This window comes from Danio rerio, chromosome 9 (genome assembly GCF_049306965.1).
Source record: "Danio rerio strain Tuebingen ecotype United States chromosome 9, GRCz12tu, whole genome shotgun sequence".
Classification (NCBI taxonomy): Eukaryota; Metazoa; Chordata; class Actinopteri; order Cypriniformes; family Danionidae; genus Danio; species Danio rerio.
Window position 1 is genome coordinate 34,616,421 of NC_133184.1, and position 18,004 is coordinate 34,634,424.

The following is an 18,004-nucleotide window of genomic DNA, read 5'->3' on the forward strand; positions in this document are numbered from 1 at the left end:
GTGTTATATGGGTGTTGTCACTTGTTGATATGACGACACAACTATGTGGTCAAACAATGGTTGCATTTTCTTCATCTCTTGTCAAGTTGATATAACGTCATATATTTTTGTAAATACTAAATATGAACAAAAATCGCTGGACAAGGCTTTTTGAACGGCAGCGCATGAACAAAAATGAAGAAGAAAGTAAGGGACAAGAGTCAACCTTGAAGAAAAAGAAAGACGAGACTCCAAAAACAAAGTGAGTTTTAGTTCAAATATGCTGTTGCCTCATTTGTTAGTGTAATGAAATAGGCTAGCTTTATATGAGAATCTAAGTGTTCACTTCCAATATACACAAATAAAATAAATAATTAGTTTTTTATTATTTAAAGGGGTAGTACACTCAAAACTAAAAATTCTGTCATTATTTACCCTTTACTTGTTGCAAACCTGCTTGCGTTTCTTTCTTCTGACGAACACAAAAGAGGATATTTTGAAAAATGTGGGAAACCAGTAACCATTGGCAATCATAATATTTGATTTTTAAAAGTCAGTGGCTACCAGTTTTAAACATTCTTCAAAATATCTTCTTTTGAGCTCAATTGAAATAAGAAACTCATAAAAGTTTGGAAGTTTGTAAGGGTGAGTGAATGTAATTTTAAGGTGGATTCTATTTAAAAGGACTAACACGTAAATCTTCTATATACCCAATCTCTCAGCTGGAAGGAATGGGTAATCGATCCATCAGAAGAATTTTATTATACATGGTTGCAAATTATGACGCTCCCTATCTGCTACAACTGGGTCATCATAATATGCAGGTATAGCAAAACACAAATGTGTAATTTTCTCCTTTCTTTCTATTGAACAACAGCTTTACCAATTAATGCAGTATACACTTTAATAAATCACTTTTTCCATGTATTAAATATATTGTTATAGCTTATATGAATGTATGTATATCATGTAATGTATGCATATTTGTAAATATATTGTTATATTGTTATTAAATAACATAAAGACATGTCAAATCAAATGACGCTTTTTAAATTTTCATTTTACTTTTAAACCTAATTTCCTAACGGCACTTTAGGTCATTATTTGTAAAGGGAGAAGAGCTTTGTAATCTGATGTTAAAACTCTATATTGTTAAAAGGACATGTTTCTATACAATTGAGGAGGCATATGTCGCAACATGGCTCACCTTGGATTACCTCTGTGACTTGGTTTATGTGCTTGACACAATTATTGGGTTTCGCACAGGTGAGTGTGCATGTATCTGTTTTTCATAGTTGTTTTTTTCATGTATTTTAAAATTTTCTTCTGGATAAATTTAAAAATTTAATTTGTAGATTAATATAAATAACCTAATATTCTAAAGTTCGTTTAAAAACGACTTAAAACAGTAAACAAGCTGAATAATAAACACCCCATGGATGTATTTGTCAACCTAACATCTAATAGAAATTTTCTCTGAGGTTTGCAGATAAGCAAAGGTTCAACAAATATGATGCAAACTGGCACATCTACATAGATGTCACTGCAATGTATCATGTACTAAGCATATCGTAGAGGTATTTTAGTGTGTGAATTATATGAAAATTCAGTTACTAAGAACAGTTTATATACAATGCAGGCCAAAATATTTGCCCGTTTTGCTTTTTAATAACTTTTAAGCAAACAAGTAGTGCTGACACATGGAACTCAGTATTATCATTGACTTTGGCTACAAGTGTTGAATAGCAATTTAACATAAAATGTTGAGTCGTGGCACCATCTTGTGGTGTGATTGACTTGTACAACAATTTTCTACCCGGGCGTAAAAACTGGGTTTAGAAGACAACATATGTACAGTGTTAAAGGCCTTTTATAGTTTGTTAAAACATTATTAGCCCAAAACAAATAAAAGATAAAGATAGTAACAGTTAGCACCATTTGGGGTTTCTATATAAAAGAATCTTTCTCTTGACAGGTTTTCTGGAGCAGGGTATCCTGGTGCGAGACTTGTCCCGTTTAAAAACGCGTTATTTACGCTCCTCTCGCTTCAAGTGGGACATGACCTCCCTGCTGCCCACGGATCTGCTCTACCTACAGCTGGGGATCCACACACCTCTGGTCCGGGTGAACCGCTTCTTGCGCACAGGCCGTCTGAACGAGGCCCTGGACCGCATGGAGACGCGCACATCCTTCCCGAACGCCTTCCGCGTTGCCAAACTCATGCTGTATATCTTCGTCCTGATCCACTGGAACGCATGCATCTACTTCTCCCTGTCAAATTACATAGGGTTTGGCGCGGACCCCTGGGTCTACCCCAATATCTCCCACCCGGAGTTTGCCTCCATGAGACGCCAATACTTTTACTGCTTCTGGTTTTCCACCCTCATCCTCACCACAGTGGGCGACACACCAACGCCCGAGCGGGAAGAAGAGTATATGTTTCTGATCGCAGACATGTTGATCGCCGTGTTGGTGTTTGCTTCGGTCGTGGGCAGCATGGGGGACGTGATTTCCAGCTTGCGTGACCGTGACAATGTGTTTTTTCCTGACCACGAGCTGGTGAAGGGTTACCTGCGCAGCCACCGCATTAGCAAGGAGCTGCAGAAGCGCGTCAACGACTGGTATCAGCATCTGCACATCAACAAGTGGGTCTTCCTTTTATTCAGCCTACACTGTTAGACCTTACCAGGCTTTTTTACAGAAGAACACTGGCAACACTGTTGCCAGCTACTCACTGTAAAAGTTTGGTTACAGTAAGTACCTGGCAACAGTGTTGCCAGTTAATTACTGAAACTGAACCATTACAGTGAGTGGCTGGCAACAGTGTTGCCAGTTGTTTACTGTGACTGAACCATTGCAGTGAGTAGCTGGCAACAGTGTTGCCTGTTAATTACTGTAATAGAGCAGTAGTGGTAACTAACTGGAAACTGTGTACAGTTAATTACTGTACTGTAGTGTTACAACTCACAGCATTATACTGCATACACAATAGTATGTCAAGGTGTTACTAAAATTAATTGGTATTCTTACCTGTTATTAATTCTTTAAATTAATTAAGTTGTAAATTCTGACAAATTTATTTTATTGTTTTGGCAGCAAACAAATACAAAACAGAAAATGTATAACAAAATTAAGAAATCAGCAGATATAAATATCATCTTACATATTACTGAGAGCCCCAGGTCTGCACAGAAAGGCTGCAGTCAAACTAACGTTTAAGCATGCAAAATTCTGTCACATGGCTCTGCGAAAAGGAGTGGGATTAAACAATATATTTAGAGATTGAAAAAGCAAGCAACTGGTCCATAATTTTTGTTCAGAGAGGTCATGGTTTGATCTTTGATTAGTCTCAAGCAATCACATGATGTGATTTCGCAGTTCAGAGATCTCCAAGCTTGAACTTTCCAATGCTGCAAACTGTAAAATTTGTCGCATGAGCTTGCATTCCAGGTCTGCAGCATTCACATGCGTATGAATGGAAGTCTATAGGGAGAAAAGTGCAGTGTGACCGGGACTTTAAGCTGTAACTCTAATTAAACACACCTGATCAAACTAATTAAGGCTCGTTAGAAATCTACAGGTAATGTTGAAGAAGGGTGGGAACTAAACTCTGCTGCCCTGCAGTTCTCCAGTAACTTGGAGTTTGACCCCTGGAGATCTACGTTCCTGCAGATTTCAGTTGCTACCCATATCAAACACACCTGCCTGTAATTATCACGTGGTGTTCAAGTCCTAATTAATTGGTTTAGGTGTGTTTGATATGGATAGCCACTGAAATCTGCAGGAACGTAGATCTCCAGGAACAGGATTAAGCATGCCTGGTATATAGCATACTTTTAAAGCAACTGCTAACATTTATCACAATCACATATCCAATAAACACACACACACACACACACACACACACACACACACACACACACACACACACACACACACACACAAAGTGCTGCAGTGAAATGTGTTACTCTCTCCTCAATGCTGACCATGCAAAAAAAAAAAAAAAAAAAAAAAAACTGAACAGCAAAAAACAAAATAATTATTTTAAATTTTAAAGTTTTAAATAATTAAAAGCTCTGTCAAATCTCAAAAAGTTTAAAATAATTATAGAAAACAAAAATAAAGTTGGCAACACCGAAAAACCAAAGGATCCAATCTTTTATTGTTATAATTATCTCATGACAACAAACTTTTTTATTGTTTCAAATATAAATTCATAGATGGAAACACTGCTCTGAAAAATACTTAGCAACAAACTCACAACCTGGGACCGGACAGGGGAGCTTTTGTTTGTTAATGGCTATGTGTATCATGTTTTTGTGATTCCCTGTGATGATGTGCACATGTTACCTTACTGAGATGATGAAATTTAATTTTGGCTTAGTTGCCAGAAAGATACATTCAACTTTTAGCATCTGTACATTATGGCAGTATGCAATATCCAATAAATACATATACTTAAACAAAAGTAATGTAAGAAGTTATATGAGGAGAGGCTAACTAGCTAACAATGTAGCTTTCAAGTACACATTTCAAGATAACAACAATATAACTTAAAACACAGCCTTATTTTATAAACCCTCAAAAACATTTGAACACATTTTACTTACTCATTTTAGATTCTTATTTAAAGCCTAAAACATATCAGACTCAACATCTGAATTGATAGACAGAGAATAGAGCACACTCAGCAGTAAACAAATCAAACACCTGGCTCTCTTAAAGGGCCAGCATTTTCTGAAAACTCTTTCTAACACCTTTGTGTTTAGAATAAGACGGACAGCCTGTGGGAGTGTGTGGTGATGCCTAAATCATTGTTTTTTACAGTTATTTACTGCACAATCTACAGAGTAACAGTGCAGTTATACTAATTAAACACACCTGATCAAACTAAATCTAAAGGTAGTGTGTTGAAGCAGGGCTGGAACTAAATTCTACTAGGCTGTGGCCTTCCAGGAGTTTGACACCCCTGGTACATATAGCATATTTTCAAAGCAACTGCCTACATTTATCACAGTTATGCACATATTGTTTAATAAAACAATAAAAATATACTATAATATAAACTTCCTCCATAGAAAAAAATAAATAAACAAATAATCTGATTCTCATGTCGTTCCAAATCTGTAGTAAAAATAATAAAAAACACAACAAATATCATGATTTATACATTTATTTAGGAAAGCCTTTATACTGTTAATGGCACTTTTACTTGCCAGTTTTCCAGACAAATTCATTGAGTCTCTGCAAAAATGTATGTGCGTGTTGTTTAAGATATATATATACATATATATATATATATATATATATATATATATATATATATATATATATATATATATATATATATATATATATATATATATATATATTTTTTTTTTATATAACACATTTTTACTAGTTATTTTGCAAAATACTAATATTCAGTTGAAAGTGCAATTTAAAATCTTAACTATAAGTCAAACTAGGCAATTAAATTAGATTAATTATAGAAAAAGTAAACAAAGTTATAAAAATTATTGTGAAAATTTCTTTGCTCTGTGTGAATATTTTTGCCTTTAAATGCATTTCGTCCATATCTTACACTTACCTTTTAATAAGCTCTGTGGCATTGGTTGACTCATGATACTCAATGTTAAAAACATAAAAGGAACCAAAGAAAACACAGAGATAAAATAAATATAAAATAGCAACATAAAGCATCAGAATAGATGGGGCAGTAAAGGTTGAACAGTAATTTACCATTTATTATCACAGTAAATATCTGTAATGGTACATAGAGTAAATTACTGTAATTTATTCTTTGCACTACAGAATTTCATACAAATCCTGCTCCTTTTACAGTAAAATACTGTTTCTTTTCATTACAGCTAAACACTGGCTATTTTACAGTTATATACTGCATAATCTACAGTAAGGGTTAACAGTGTATGTGCTCAAACAGCAGTTTTAACCTCTCAAACACTATAGGGGAGAGGGGGGACAGTTTCAACACTTTTTGCATTTCCTTCAGTTTCTCAGAGAAACTAAACTGTTTTCCTTTTGTGGAAACTCAAAATTTTAACATAATAGACGCATATCTATTGGACGTCCACCCACATTCATGTACATATGCAGGATTTAAACTTTAACAGACATGACAAACTTACCCCAAGCAGATGGACAGTTGCAACATTTATTAAAATGTAATAATAATAAAAAAAATGATAATAATTCTAAAACATCAGGTTGAATTTTATTTTTTGGTAAACAGACTAAATGTGGATTGATTAAATTGTTAAAAGTGTTAAAATACAGACTGTTAAAAGAACAAGCTACAACCAATTATCAAGTCTAAAAAAACTGAACAAAATTTTTAAATTAATTAATCAGAATAATTTTTAAAAATTAAATTACATTGAAATTGTGATAGAGGCGTCATGGTGGCACAGTGTGTAGCACGATTGCCTCACAACAAGAACTTCAAGCCTCGGATGGGTTAGTTGGCATTTCTGTGTGGAGTTTGCATATGCTAAAATGTCCATAGGGTATGAGTGTGTGTGAATGAGTGTGTATGGATGTTTCTCAGTGATGGGTTGCAACTGGAAGGGTATCCGCTGCGTAAAACATTTGCTGGATAAGTTGGCGGTTCATTCCGCTGTGGCGACCCCTGATTAATAAAGGGCTGTAAAGAAAATGAATAAATTAAATTGTGATAAAATTAAAATTGTACATTGTTTTTATGGCAAGCTTTTTAAATGTCCCAACTCTGTCAACCCTGATTAAACTGTCTATGGTAGGAAGATACAATAGCTTTAACGTTTAATAGCTATACATATTTAAAGCTAAGAAAACAGTGATTTTAATTATACGAATAAATAATGTTTCACAAAAACAGATTAGACAATATGAGAAATTTTCTGAACATTAACATTTTTTATATATAAAATTAGTTTTATACTGAAGGAATAGTCACATATGGCTAATTTCTCTCAGATTGAAGGAGGATCTAACTGAGAATATGTAGTATGAATATCATCATTCTAGCTCATTCCTGAATAGAGGAAAAAGTCTTGTAGTAATTGCTCCATGTTGCAACTGCCTCCACTCTCCACTAAAGTTTTGAGGTCTTCCTAATATTTTAAGAAAAATCTAAATAACTTTTTTCGAATGTTCTTTTGAACCGTCTGTTCAAAAAATCATAAGAAAATATTAGGCAACAAAACAGCATTCAGTACCAGTCAACAAATTATTTCTGAATTGAAAAAAATGATAGTCACTCACATGTAATCACGTGACACTGTAGTAAAGATGCTAAAATCCAGTTTAATAAATGACGCATGAAAATACAAAATAAGCTATCTTAATTTGTAATCACAAAAAATACTGTATATTTTTATTCAAATAAAATGGTTAGCAAAAAGTGTAGTACAGCTTTTATATCTTTTCCCTATTAAATGTGTCCTGTTTGGCCAAAATTCTCAATTTAAAACATTGACTATCAGACATTTTGACCAATGTTTTATACTCTACAGCAGACATCCATATATATAAAGAAAAATATTACATATTTATAAAATCTAGCATTATTTCATCCACAGTTTGTTATTATTTTTATAATTGTTATTTGAAACATTGAAGACATTGATTTTTAATTTAATATACTATAAAAATCAGTGCATGTAGTTGAATTTGGCCTTCAAGTCGTTTCTTTCTCCTTTATTAAATCGAAATGTTCATTTTGTACCCAAATCATGTGTCTGGAACAGAAAGATCACACGGGAGAATGAGATTCTTCAACATCTTCCAATGACACTTCAGACAGCCACTGCCGTGAGCGTGCATCTGCCCACTTTGTCCAAAGTCACCATCTTCCAGAACTGCGAGAACAGTCTGTTGGAGCAGCTGGTACTTAAACTCACCCCACAGGTAAGAAAACAGGTGGCACACCTGGATAGCTTTAAACCAGCTGACCCGAGATTAGCATGTTGTACTTTACCTCAGCATTGTTTTATTATGTTTGCTGGTGTCAGTATTGGACTGTATATTTTGCCAGTAAATCATACAGTGTCGCACTCCAGTCTATTGACTTTTTGTAGGTGTACAGCCCGGGTGAATACGTGTGCAAGAAGGGTGATGTAGGCCATGAGATGTACATAATTAAAGAGGGTAAGCTGGCAGTGGTTGCAGATGATGGAGTCACTCAGTTTGCAGTCCTCGGGGATGGAAACTTCTTTGGAGAAATCAGCATCCTAAATATCAAAGGTATGAAATGCTAAAGATCAGTATTGTGCTAAAGTTTACTGCATCATATTCTTAATATTTCATATAGTCAGTACAATAACAACATATTTCAGACAGATTGTTTATTAAACTCTCTTGACATAAAGCCAACAAATAGGATTTAATTGTTTTGTAACTATAATAATTTAAAAAAATAAATATAATAAGAATACATTGATTTAAGAGGGCGTCACAGTGGTGCAGCGGTAGCGCAATTGTCTCACAGCAATAAGGTCGCTGGTTCGAGCCTCAGCTGGGTCAGTTGGCATTTCTGTGTGGAGTTTACATGTTCTCCCTGTGTTTCTGTGGGTTTCCACCGGGTGCTCCGGTTTCCCCTACAGTCCAAAGAAAGGCGCTATAGATGAAATTGGTAAGCTAAAATTGCCTATCGTGCATGTGTGTGAATGAGTGGGCATGAATGTTTAAGAAAATTAAAAGACCACCTAAAAAAATCTCAGTCTTTCTTGATTTGTGATTTATATTTAAGGGTTTAAATAATTTTTTGTTTGAAAGTTTATATAATTTTAATTTTGTTTCCGATTTTTTTTTTATTAAATTAAATGCTTTTAAAATCATTTTCTGCATAAAATTACAAAAGCTCAAAATATCTGAGAAGTTATTAAGACTTATAATTTTAGACAACATATCATTTTTTATGTACAGAAAAACTTTTTGTTCAAAAAATTAAATAGTGTTGGGAGACACACATAATCATTTTTATTAAGTTCTGCAAAAATATATTAATATGCCCGAGTCTTTGAGAAAGTAAAAGGGAAAGTACATTTCTTATAGGGCTTAAAAACCAATTGTGTTGTGGAAGTGAATTTCCCAATAAGCTTGACACTCACTTGAGATTAACTAAATGGATTTACTGCATGTAGAAAACTATTAGGGAGCATCTCTTCAGGGCCAATATTACACACAAAAGAATGCGCAAAGAAAATAAACTAAATTCAAATCGTTAAAGAAAAATACAGGAGCTTACCTCACTCCCTGAACACAAAGTCAAAGAATTATCAAGATAAATAGGCAGGCCACCCTTACATGCTCAAATTGCCAAAAGTGTTTCACTTCTCAACATACACAAGGACAATCTCTACAATTAGACAAAGTTTTGGTTGGCCTAAGGGGAAAATCCATGAGCTCTCAAACCTGCCAGTCACACCAGAAATGAGCTTTATAAGTACTACCACTGGCAGTTCAGTTTTATAGCTTAGGCCTTGACCAGCAGCCAATCGTAGTGTCAAAATTGTCCCAAGACAGGAAAAGGTATTGTTTTAACTATGAAGGTTTTGATCCACTTTATGTATTTATACAGTTGAAGTCAGAATTATTAGCCCCCATTTGAATTACTTTTCTATTTTAAATATTTCCCAAATGATGTTTAACAGAGCAAGAGAATTTTCACAGTATGTCTGATAATATTTTTACTTCTGGAGAAAGTCTTATTTGTTTTATTTTGACCAGAATAAAAACATTTTTTTAATTTTTTAAAAACCATTTTATGGTCAATTATTAGCCCCTATTCGCTATTTGTTTCCCCATAGTCTACAGAACAAACTATCGTTGTACATTAACTTGTCTAATTACCCTAACCTGCTTAGTTAACCTAATTAACCTAGTTAAGCCTTTAAATATCACTTTAAGCTGTATAGAAGTGTCTTGAAAAATATCTGTTATAATATTATTTACTGTAATCATGGCAACAACAAAATAAATCATTTATTAGAAATGAGTTAATAAAACTATTATGTTTATAAATGTGTTGAAAGAATCTTCTCTCCGTTAAACAGAAATTGGGGGAAAAAACAGGGTATATATATATATATATATATATATATATATATATATATATATATATATATATATATATATATATATATTATAAATATAATAGTTTAAAATAGGATAGCTGTTCACAAATTTTTTATAATTTAGCAACTACTACATGAAACATGCTTTATTTAGCTCTTTTAATGTTGCATTTTTGCCAAATTGGGCAGTTTTACAAACCCAATGAATCACCGTATATAACAAATTCATCTAAACTCTCCTGCACAGGTAACAAATCAGGAAACAGACGAACGGCCAACATTCGTAGCATTGGATACTCAGATCTGTTCAGCCTATCAAAAGAGGACTTGACAGAAACCCTTCTGGAATACCCTGCTGCCAAGCGTCTGCTGGAGGAGAAGGGTCGGCAGATCCTCACCAAAATGGGGATGCTAGAAGAGGCTGTCGAAGGGGAGGGAGAGGTGGAGAAAACAGAGGACAAGGTGAACCGCCTAGAGGGCATCCTGGAGATGCTGCAAACCAAACTGGCCCGGCTGATCGCTGAACTGGAGTCCAGTGCCCGCAAAATGATGCAGCGAGTAGATCAACTGGAACTGCAGACCGAAGGATGGGAAGGCATTGTGGCAGAAGGTGCACAGGTGGAGATAGAGGAGAGGGCAAAAATAAAAGAGAGGGAGATTGGGGATGGAGAGGGTGAAGGTGAAAGAGAGAAGGAGGATAAAGAGGAGCCTTTGGTGGAAGGAGAGAGAGGAGAGGGTGATGGAGGAGAGGAAAGCCTGGGAGAAAAGGACAAGAATGTAGGAGGAAACGAGATAAATGAAGAAGAGAAAGAGGAGAAAGAAATTATAAAGACAGAAACACAGCAGGATGAGAAAGAAGATGAAAAGTAGGTAGAAAATCTATAAAATATCATTTCTATAGGTTTGAGGTCAGAGTGTTTATTTATTAATTGCTTTATTTAGCAATGATTCATTAAGATCATTAAAAAGTGAATACATGTAGAAAATGTACTTATACATGTAAATAATAAATGTTTGTATTCAATCTTTTGAATCATCAAAGAAAATACACATACACATAAACTAAAACATATATTACAGTATGAGTTGCACAAAAATAAAAGAATATTGTAATAATGTTTCAGAATATTATTTACTATATCTTAAACACAGTAAAAGCAATAGATTAAAAAATATTAAAAACCTCACTCCTCAGATCAAACTTTAAAGACTAGAGTACTGCAGTTTATCATACAATGCTTATAAGATTCTGACATTTACATCTGAAAGACAATATGTACTGTCATGAGTGCAGTATCCTGTGATACATTAAAGAAAAGTGTATAATAATCTAAGAGCATTGTTTTTTTTTTAATCTGATAGAAAATAATATAATTTTTAAATATATATATATATATATATATATATATATATATATATATATATATATATATATATATATATATATATATATATATATATATATATATGGTTTTATTATGAAATAATTTGTGAAATACATACAGCTGAAATCCCTCCTTTTAAATTGTTTTTCTTTTTGACATATTTCCCAAATGTTGTTCAACAGAGCGAGGACATTTTCACAGTATGTCTGATAAGATTTTTTCTTCTGGAGAAAGTCTTATTTGTTTTATTTCGGCTAGAATAAAAGCAGTTTTTAACTTTTTAAAACCATTTTAAGGTCAATATTATTAGCCCCTTTAAGCTATTTTTTGTTATAGTCTACGGAACAAACCATCGTTATACAATAACTTGCCTAATTACCCTAACCTGCCTAGTTAACCTAATTAACCTAGTTAAGCCTTTAAATGCCACTTTAAATTATGTAGAAGTGTCTTGAAAAATATATAGTCAAGTATTATTTACTGTCATCATGGCAAAGATATAAGAAATTAGTTATTAATACTACTATGTTTAGAAATTGGTTAAAAACATAATAGTTTTGTTAAACAGAAATAAGGGGAAAAATAAACAGGGGAGCTAATAATTCAGGGGGTTTAATAATTCTGACTTCAACTGTAAATATGACTTTTAACCGCAGCAAACGTTTGTAAATTAAGGTTATTGTGAGGCTATAGACGCTAGATGGCAGCACATACTCCAATTTCACAGTTATTCGGATCAAAACACGAAGACAGAGGACATCAGTTTTGAGGTAAATGTCTCGTACAGTTTCTAAAGAAACTGGGCTTGGAAATAATTTTTTAAAATCTGTGTTACTAATGATTCAATGTTTGTGTGTCAGATGAGTCCTGAACAGCAGTTCCCAAGTCTGTTTTTTATTGTGAAATTTCCTGCCATCGAGGTTTATCGTTTATTAGTATGCTTCCACGTTTTTTTTGTACAGAAAATTAAATAATGTTGGAAGCTTGTATTATGTGTAATCAGTGTTTAACCGGGATCAGTGCTGTTTATCTTTGCTCATTGTGCTTCTGTGATTGGTTAAAGTCTACTTGAACAGTAAAGCTGCCGCAATCAGGACGCAGGAAAGCAATCAATAGCCTGCAAATCACTTTATTCTATTCTTCTCGTCCTCTTGTTTGAGTAAAGCCCGTTCACATCAAGACCGATAATTAAAACAAAAGCTATATTAGCCTCACCTACATAGTGTTTTTTTATGTCCTTGCTACAATCTTTCTATGCACGTCCTCTTTAAAATCAGGATATTTTGTAGCTTTAATCATTTATCAATCATTCATCAAACTGATGAGATTTTAATTCCTTTTAGAAAATTGATAAACATTTTCAACTTTGAGTTTGTTTTTTTTGTGTTTTAAAACATTTACTCAAAATGTCCTTTTTACATCTATTTTTATTATTATTGTTTTTTTTTTTTACTTTTTTTACAAGATACCTAGGTCTCAGGTGTCCCCAGAAAGTGTCTGTTGTTTTACCTCAAAATACACCACATATTATTTATTACCATGCTGTAGATTCCAATTTAGGAATCAAAAGAAGAGGAAGCAAAAATTGTTTTTGTCTGTGTCTTTTTAAGTGCAAATGAGCTACTGCGTCCAGATACACAAGACTATTTGGTTTTATCGTGTGTGACATCACAGTGCTTCATCAAGAAAGTTTAATATTTGCATGCATATTAAAGCTTAGTCAATTTATGTATTAAACTACAGTTATCCTTTAGCATCTTCAAAATAACCTTCAAAAATAATCAAATAAAGTGGTATCAAAAGCACAAAGTTCACATAAACATATATATGTTATGTCTGTGAACTTAAACAGCTGCAGATATCATGTTAATATTAGTTATGTGTAATAATACCATCATTGTTGTTGAAAAATCTAGCTATTCCTGAAAACTGTCATTATAATGACATCACACAGGCTGTAGAGTGATAAATGTTCCCAATAAAAAAGTTCAAAATGATGTCAGATTATTGCTTCCAATAACGACCATGGCATCAAAGGACTGCTTTGCTGTCTTTATTCTCTGTTAATTTGCTTTAATAAGCAGGCTCCCTAGTGTCACTCCAGGGATCTCCCAGCGTGTACGCATGCTTTTTAATCTCCTAACAAACAGAGGATGAAAAGTGTAAATGTATGGAATGAAAGATATAGGATGTACCATGTGTTAACTTGTTTTTTTTTTTTTTTTGTGGTCACTTTCATGACCTCAGTTGGCTAACAATGTTTTGGGAAATGCACCCCAGATACAGTAGTTAGCAGCAATGGGCGGGGCTTATGACATCACATCAGGGGGCAATCTAAAACTGTATTTTCAGATACCTCTCGTGATTTATTGAGATTATGGAAAAAGTATGGGTGGATTTTTACCATTATAAGCTGGATTTATACAGGCACTTGAGATATAGTTTTAAAGAATTATGAGAATTTTGCATAATATTATCCAAGGTCCCTTTTAAAATGTCTTGCTAGCTAAATTTTGCATTGTGTTCTTGATCTGCTAAGGGTTTTTGCAGATATAGATATTCATACATACAGTTGAAATCAGAATTATTAAACCGCCTTTGAATTATTATTTTTTTAAATATATTTCCCAAATGACATTTAACAGATTCCCCATGGGTTGCGGCTGGAAGGGCATCCGCCGTGTAAAAACTTGCTGGATAAGTTGGTGGTTCATTCTGCTGTGGTGACCCCGGATTAATAAAGGGACTAAGCCTACAAGAAAATGAATGAATGAATGAATGTTTAACAGAGCAATGAATTTTTCACAATGTCTGATAATATCTTTTCTTCTTGAGAAAGTCTTATTTGTTTTATTTCAGCTAGAACAAAAACAATTTTTCATTTTTAAACACCATTTTAAGGTCAATATTATTAGCCCCTTTAAGCTATATATTGTTTCGATTGGCTACAAAACAAACCATCTTAATACAATAACTTGCCCAATTACCCTATCATGCCTAGTTAACCTAATTAACCTACTTAAGCCTTTAAATGTTATTTTAAGCTGCATAGAAGTTTCTTGAAAAATATCTAGTTAATATCAATATTATTGATTGTCATCATGGCAAACATAAAATAAACCAGTTGTTAGAGATGAGTTATTAAAACTATTATGTTTATAAATGTGTTGAAAAAAATCTCTCCATTAAACAGAAATGGGGGACAAAAATAAACAGGGCTCTAATAATTCCGACTTCAACTGTATAACTGCCATTGCATACAACTGCCATTCTTGAGTGTCCATGGACTGGTTTTAATCATTGCACATAGAAAATAGTCCTAATGAGGCATATATGCACACCCATTCTTATTATGGTTGTAGTATAGATATTTAAAACTAAACTCAGTTTAGTACTTGTTGTGAACAACCTCATAATTCAGTTAAACAACACACTAAGAATATATTTTTCATATGGACTCTAACTATTATGCAAACCTAAATGCAACGACCTTCAACTTGGTTCTTGAGTTCATTGAGCTGCGAAACCCAGCTCTCCCACTCCAGCTTTGACCTGTAAACTGTGTAACTGTGTTTGAGTAAGTGTGTTTGTTTTGAACACATTACAGAACGTGCATGTCTTATCTTGCTTAAAATCAAATGAAGTGAACTCAAATACAGCAACAGCTTATTCTTCTCTCTCTTCCTCTCTATTTGTCTGAGTGATGGTGGTGGTGTACCGGAGGCCTGTCTGAACTACACTCCTGCGTCGGGTCCTGCTGTGGTAGCAAATTACTGGCCTACCACTGGGTGTATAGTGTTACCCACTAGTGGTGATCATTGTTGTCCTCAGGTTAGTGTCTTTAAGATTTTGACTGTAAAGCAGCCAAAAAGAGGCTTTATTAAAAATAGGCAAAGAAAGAATGTTATTAACAGGAAATGTGTTCTGCTCCTTATTTTCTAAAGCAAAAGACGGTGGTGTCATTTGCTTCCAGTTATTTAGCTTCTACAAAAACACTGTGTTAAGCTGTTAACACTGCAAACTCTTATTTGATATCATGTTGTTTTACTTTGCTATTCTAATCCTAAAAACAATGATTATTACGGTTTTTATTACATTTTTACTTCGCATTCTTATTTTTAATAATCAGAAGTCTTAGAAAATACATTGGAAGCACTCTAGTACTCCTTATATGGTTAATGACTTGTGAGCAACAACAACAGCATTTATAACACAAAGAATCGATTTGGGCTTTCTTCCACACTAGAGAGGGGAAGAATTACATATTCAGATGAGATGGATTCAATATATTCATACATCTCGGTGAGAATTCGCAGGTGTTTGAGATACAAGTGTAAATGTTGCCATTATTGCTTTAGATGCCCAGATGTTCACTGCCAAAAGAGGCTTGATATCCAATAAAACTACAATTACGACAGGAGACATAAACCATGGAAAAAAATATCCGGAAAGAAAACCTTTTCCGATTTGTGTTGTAAATGTGTGCAAAAAGTGTAATAAAACAATCCCGCTTTCTCCATAGAACCGAAATAATAGATAGCATCCCATTATTTCACGTTGTCTCACCAACTCTGCAGTTTTGGCTGATGGTTTGATCTCCAGGTGTTCACTTTACTCTGTGAAAGTAACTGACCACTCGTTTTAGCCATATGATTAATTTTTCGGCTGTCAATCACAATCTGTCATGGATTATGTCAATTTAAAGCGCATAATTCTACATCAACAACCCCAAAAACAAAGCGGCTCTGCGCAACGCAGACTAGAGCAGATGGCACGTAATTGCCTTGAGGTGGAAACGGGGCGTCCATTTTACAGGTCTCGCGGGACTCGGTCGCAGTTCTCCTGTGAAAATACAGGTGCGTTTGTTTTTGTTTATCCCTCTCTCTAATCAAAGTATTGCCACGATCATTGGAAAACTGTCAATTTAGAGTGTCATAATTCACACTGGGGGACGTCAATTCAAGCGCCACTTATACCGGAGACTTGTGGGCAAACCAGGGACGGTTAACCCTCTTCACAAACATAGATGCATCATCTGTTCCTCAGATTGGAGCAGGAGATCTCTATAAATAGCCAATTGCAAGTTGTGATCATAACAGCAGCCAGAGCTGCAATGGAGCAGGTGTGCAAATGCTTCAAAATGAATTTTGCCCAGCATACACACAGCTTTAGAAGTGTAATATGTTCTGTAATTTCATTTATAGATGCGCAGTTCTGAACTGATTGGCAAGTGTGTGGATGTGTATCTGCTGCTGCAACAGAAAAGAGGAAGTAACTTTTCTGCACTCAGAGCCTGTTTATGCCTGATATTGAGATGCTTGTATTTTTTATAATAACAAGCACAAGTGAATGAAGCTAAATACAGGTTTAAAAAAAGTTTTACCATTTTCAACCTTCAACCTCAAAAATTAGCAATGGTGGACACGTCAAGCATTTAAGTAAAAGTGCAGATACTGTTACTTTAGTTAAATTATAGTTAAAAAAGCACTTTTCAGTTCAATTTGAGTAAAAAAAAAGTACTTTGATAATAAATATTAAAAATACTTATTGATGAATGTTTATTTTGCAAGAAAATGTTTACCAAATCACTGATAACTACTAATGATAATTATTGAACATTGTGCAATGAACAAGTGAAAATAACAAAATGTATTTAACACCCAAATGTAAACATAGCAAATAAAAAGACATTACATAGGGCAAAAAGTCTTAACATATTAAATGTGCCATAGAATTAAATTTTAGATATATCTAGGGATAGTTCAGTGCATAATTGTGACATACAATGAGTCTGTAACACCAACATTTCCTCATTTTCATGTAAATCCCAGAAGTCTAAAAATCGCAGTAAAAACAGGCCAATTAGAACCAATCACTGACGGTGGTAAGTTACATGGGATCATTAATATGTACGCCCTCAGCGTTTGATTGGCCACATTTCTTAGTGAGGTTTCAACAATTAAAGAATAATTTTTCCCCATTTTTTTCTGAATATTCATTCATTTATTTTCTTTTCCGGCTTAGTCGCTTTATGACTCTAGGGTTGCCACAGCGGAATAAACTTCCAACTAATCTAGCATATGTTTTACGCATCAGATGCCCTTCCAGCCCAAAAACAAAACCGGGAAACATCAAAGCACTCTTGCATTCACAAAAATACACTACAGCCAATTTAGCTTATTCAGTTCATCTATATGTCTTTGGACTGTGGGGGAAACCAGAGCACCCATAGGAAATCCACGCAAACGCAGAGAGAACATGCAAACTCCACAAAGAAATGCTGACTGACCCAGCCGGGGCTCGAACCAGTGACCTTCTGGTTGTGAGGCGATCGTGCTACACCATGACGCCATTTTCTGAATATAACACAGCTGATAATATTTCCTATGTATGTGGGACTCAAACTGTACATGTAAGGAAATTGGGAAAGTCTCTTCAACTGTATCTTTTATTAGTTTAACATGTATCTTGTGTAAATCTGTTGCAACATCCATCATCTTCTCATCTGTGACATGCATCTAAACAGTCTCTTGGTCAATGTGTGTAAATATTTTGGACATCTTG

The 18,004-nt window shown here is 34.2% G+C and overlaps 1 protein-coding gene across 8 annotated transcripts in view; it reads left to right on the plus strand.

Moving 5' to 3' along the window:
• cnga4 (cyclic nucleotide gated channel subunit alpha 4) overlaps positions 1–18,004 on the plus strand; it is a 39,582-nt gene continuing 21,578 nt past the window's right edge. For 2 of the 8 annotated variants that reach the window (XM_002663396.8, XM_073912886.1), the window contains exons 1-8: positions 1–241; positions 702–803; positions 1,139–1,245; positions 1,955–2,624; positions 7,728–7,887; positions 8,058–8,223; positions 10,303–10,921; positions 15,142–15,271. In XM_002663396.8, the coding sequence (XP_002663442.4) occupies positions 123–241; positions 702–803; positions 1,139–1,245; positions 1,955–2,624; positions 7,728–7,887; positions 8,058–8,223; positions 10,303–10,921; positions 15,142–15,271 (2,073 nt within the window). In that variant the 5' untranslated portion in view covers positions 1–122. Of the gene's footprint in view, positions 242–701; positions 804–1,138; positions 1,246–1,954; positions 2,625–7,727; positions 7,888–8,057; positions 8,224–10,302; positions 10,922–12,115; positions 12,211–15,141; positions 15,272–16,644; positions 17,420–18,004 lie in introns of those variants that run through there. The other 6 variants (XR_012385519.1, XR_012385518.1, XM_073912885.1 and 3 more) reach the window with 6 other exon arrangements.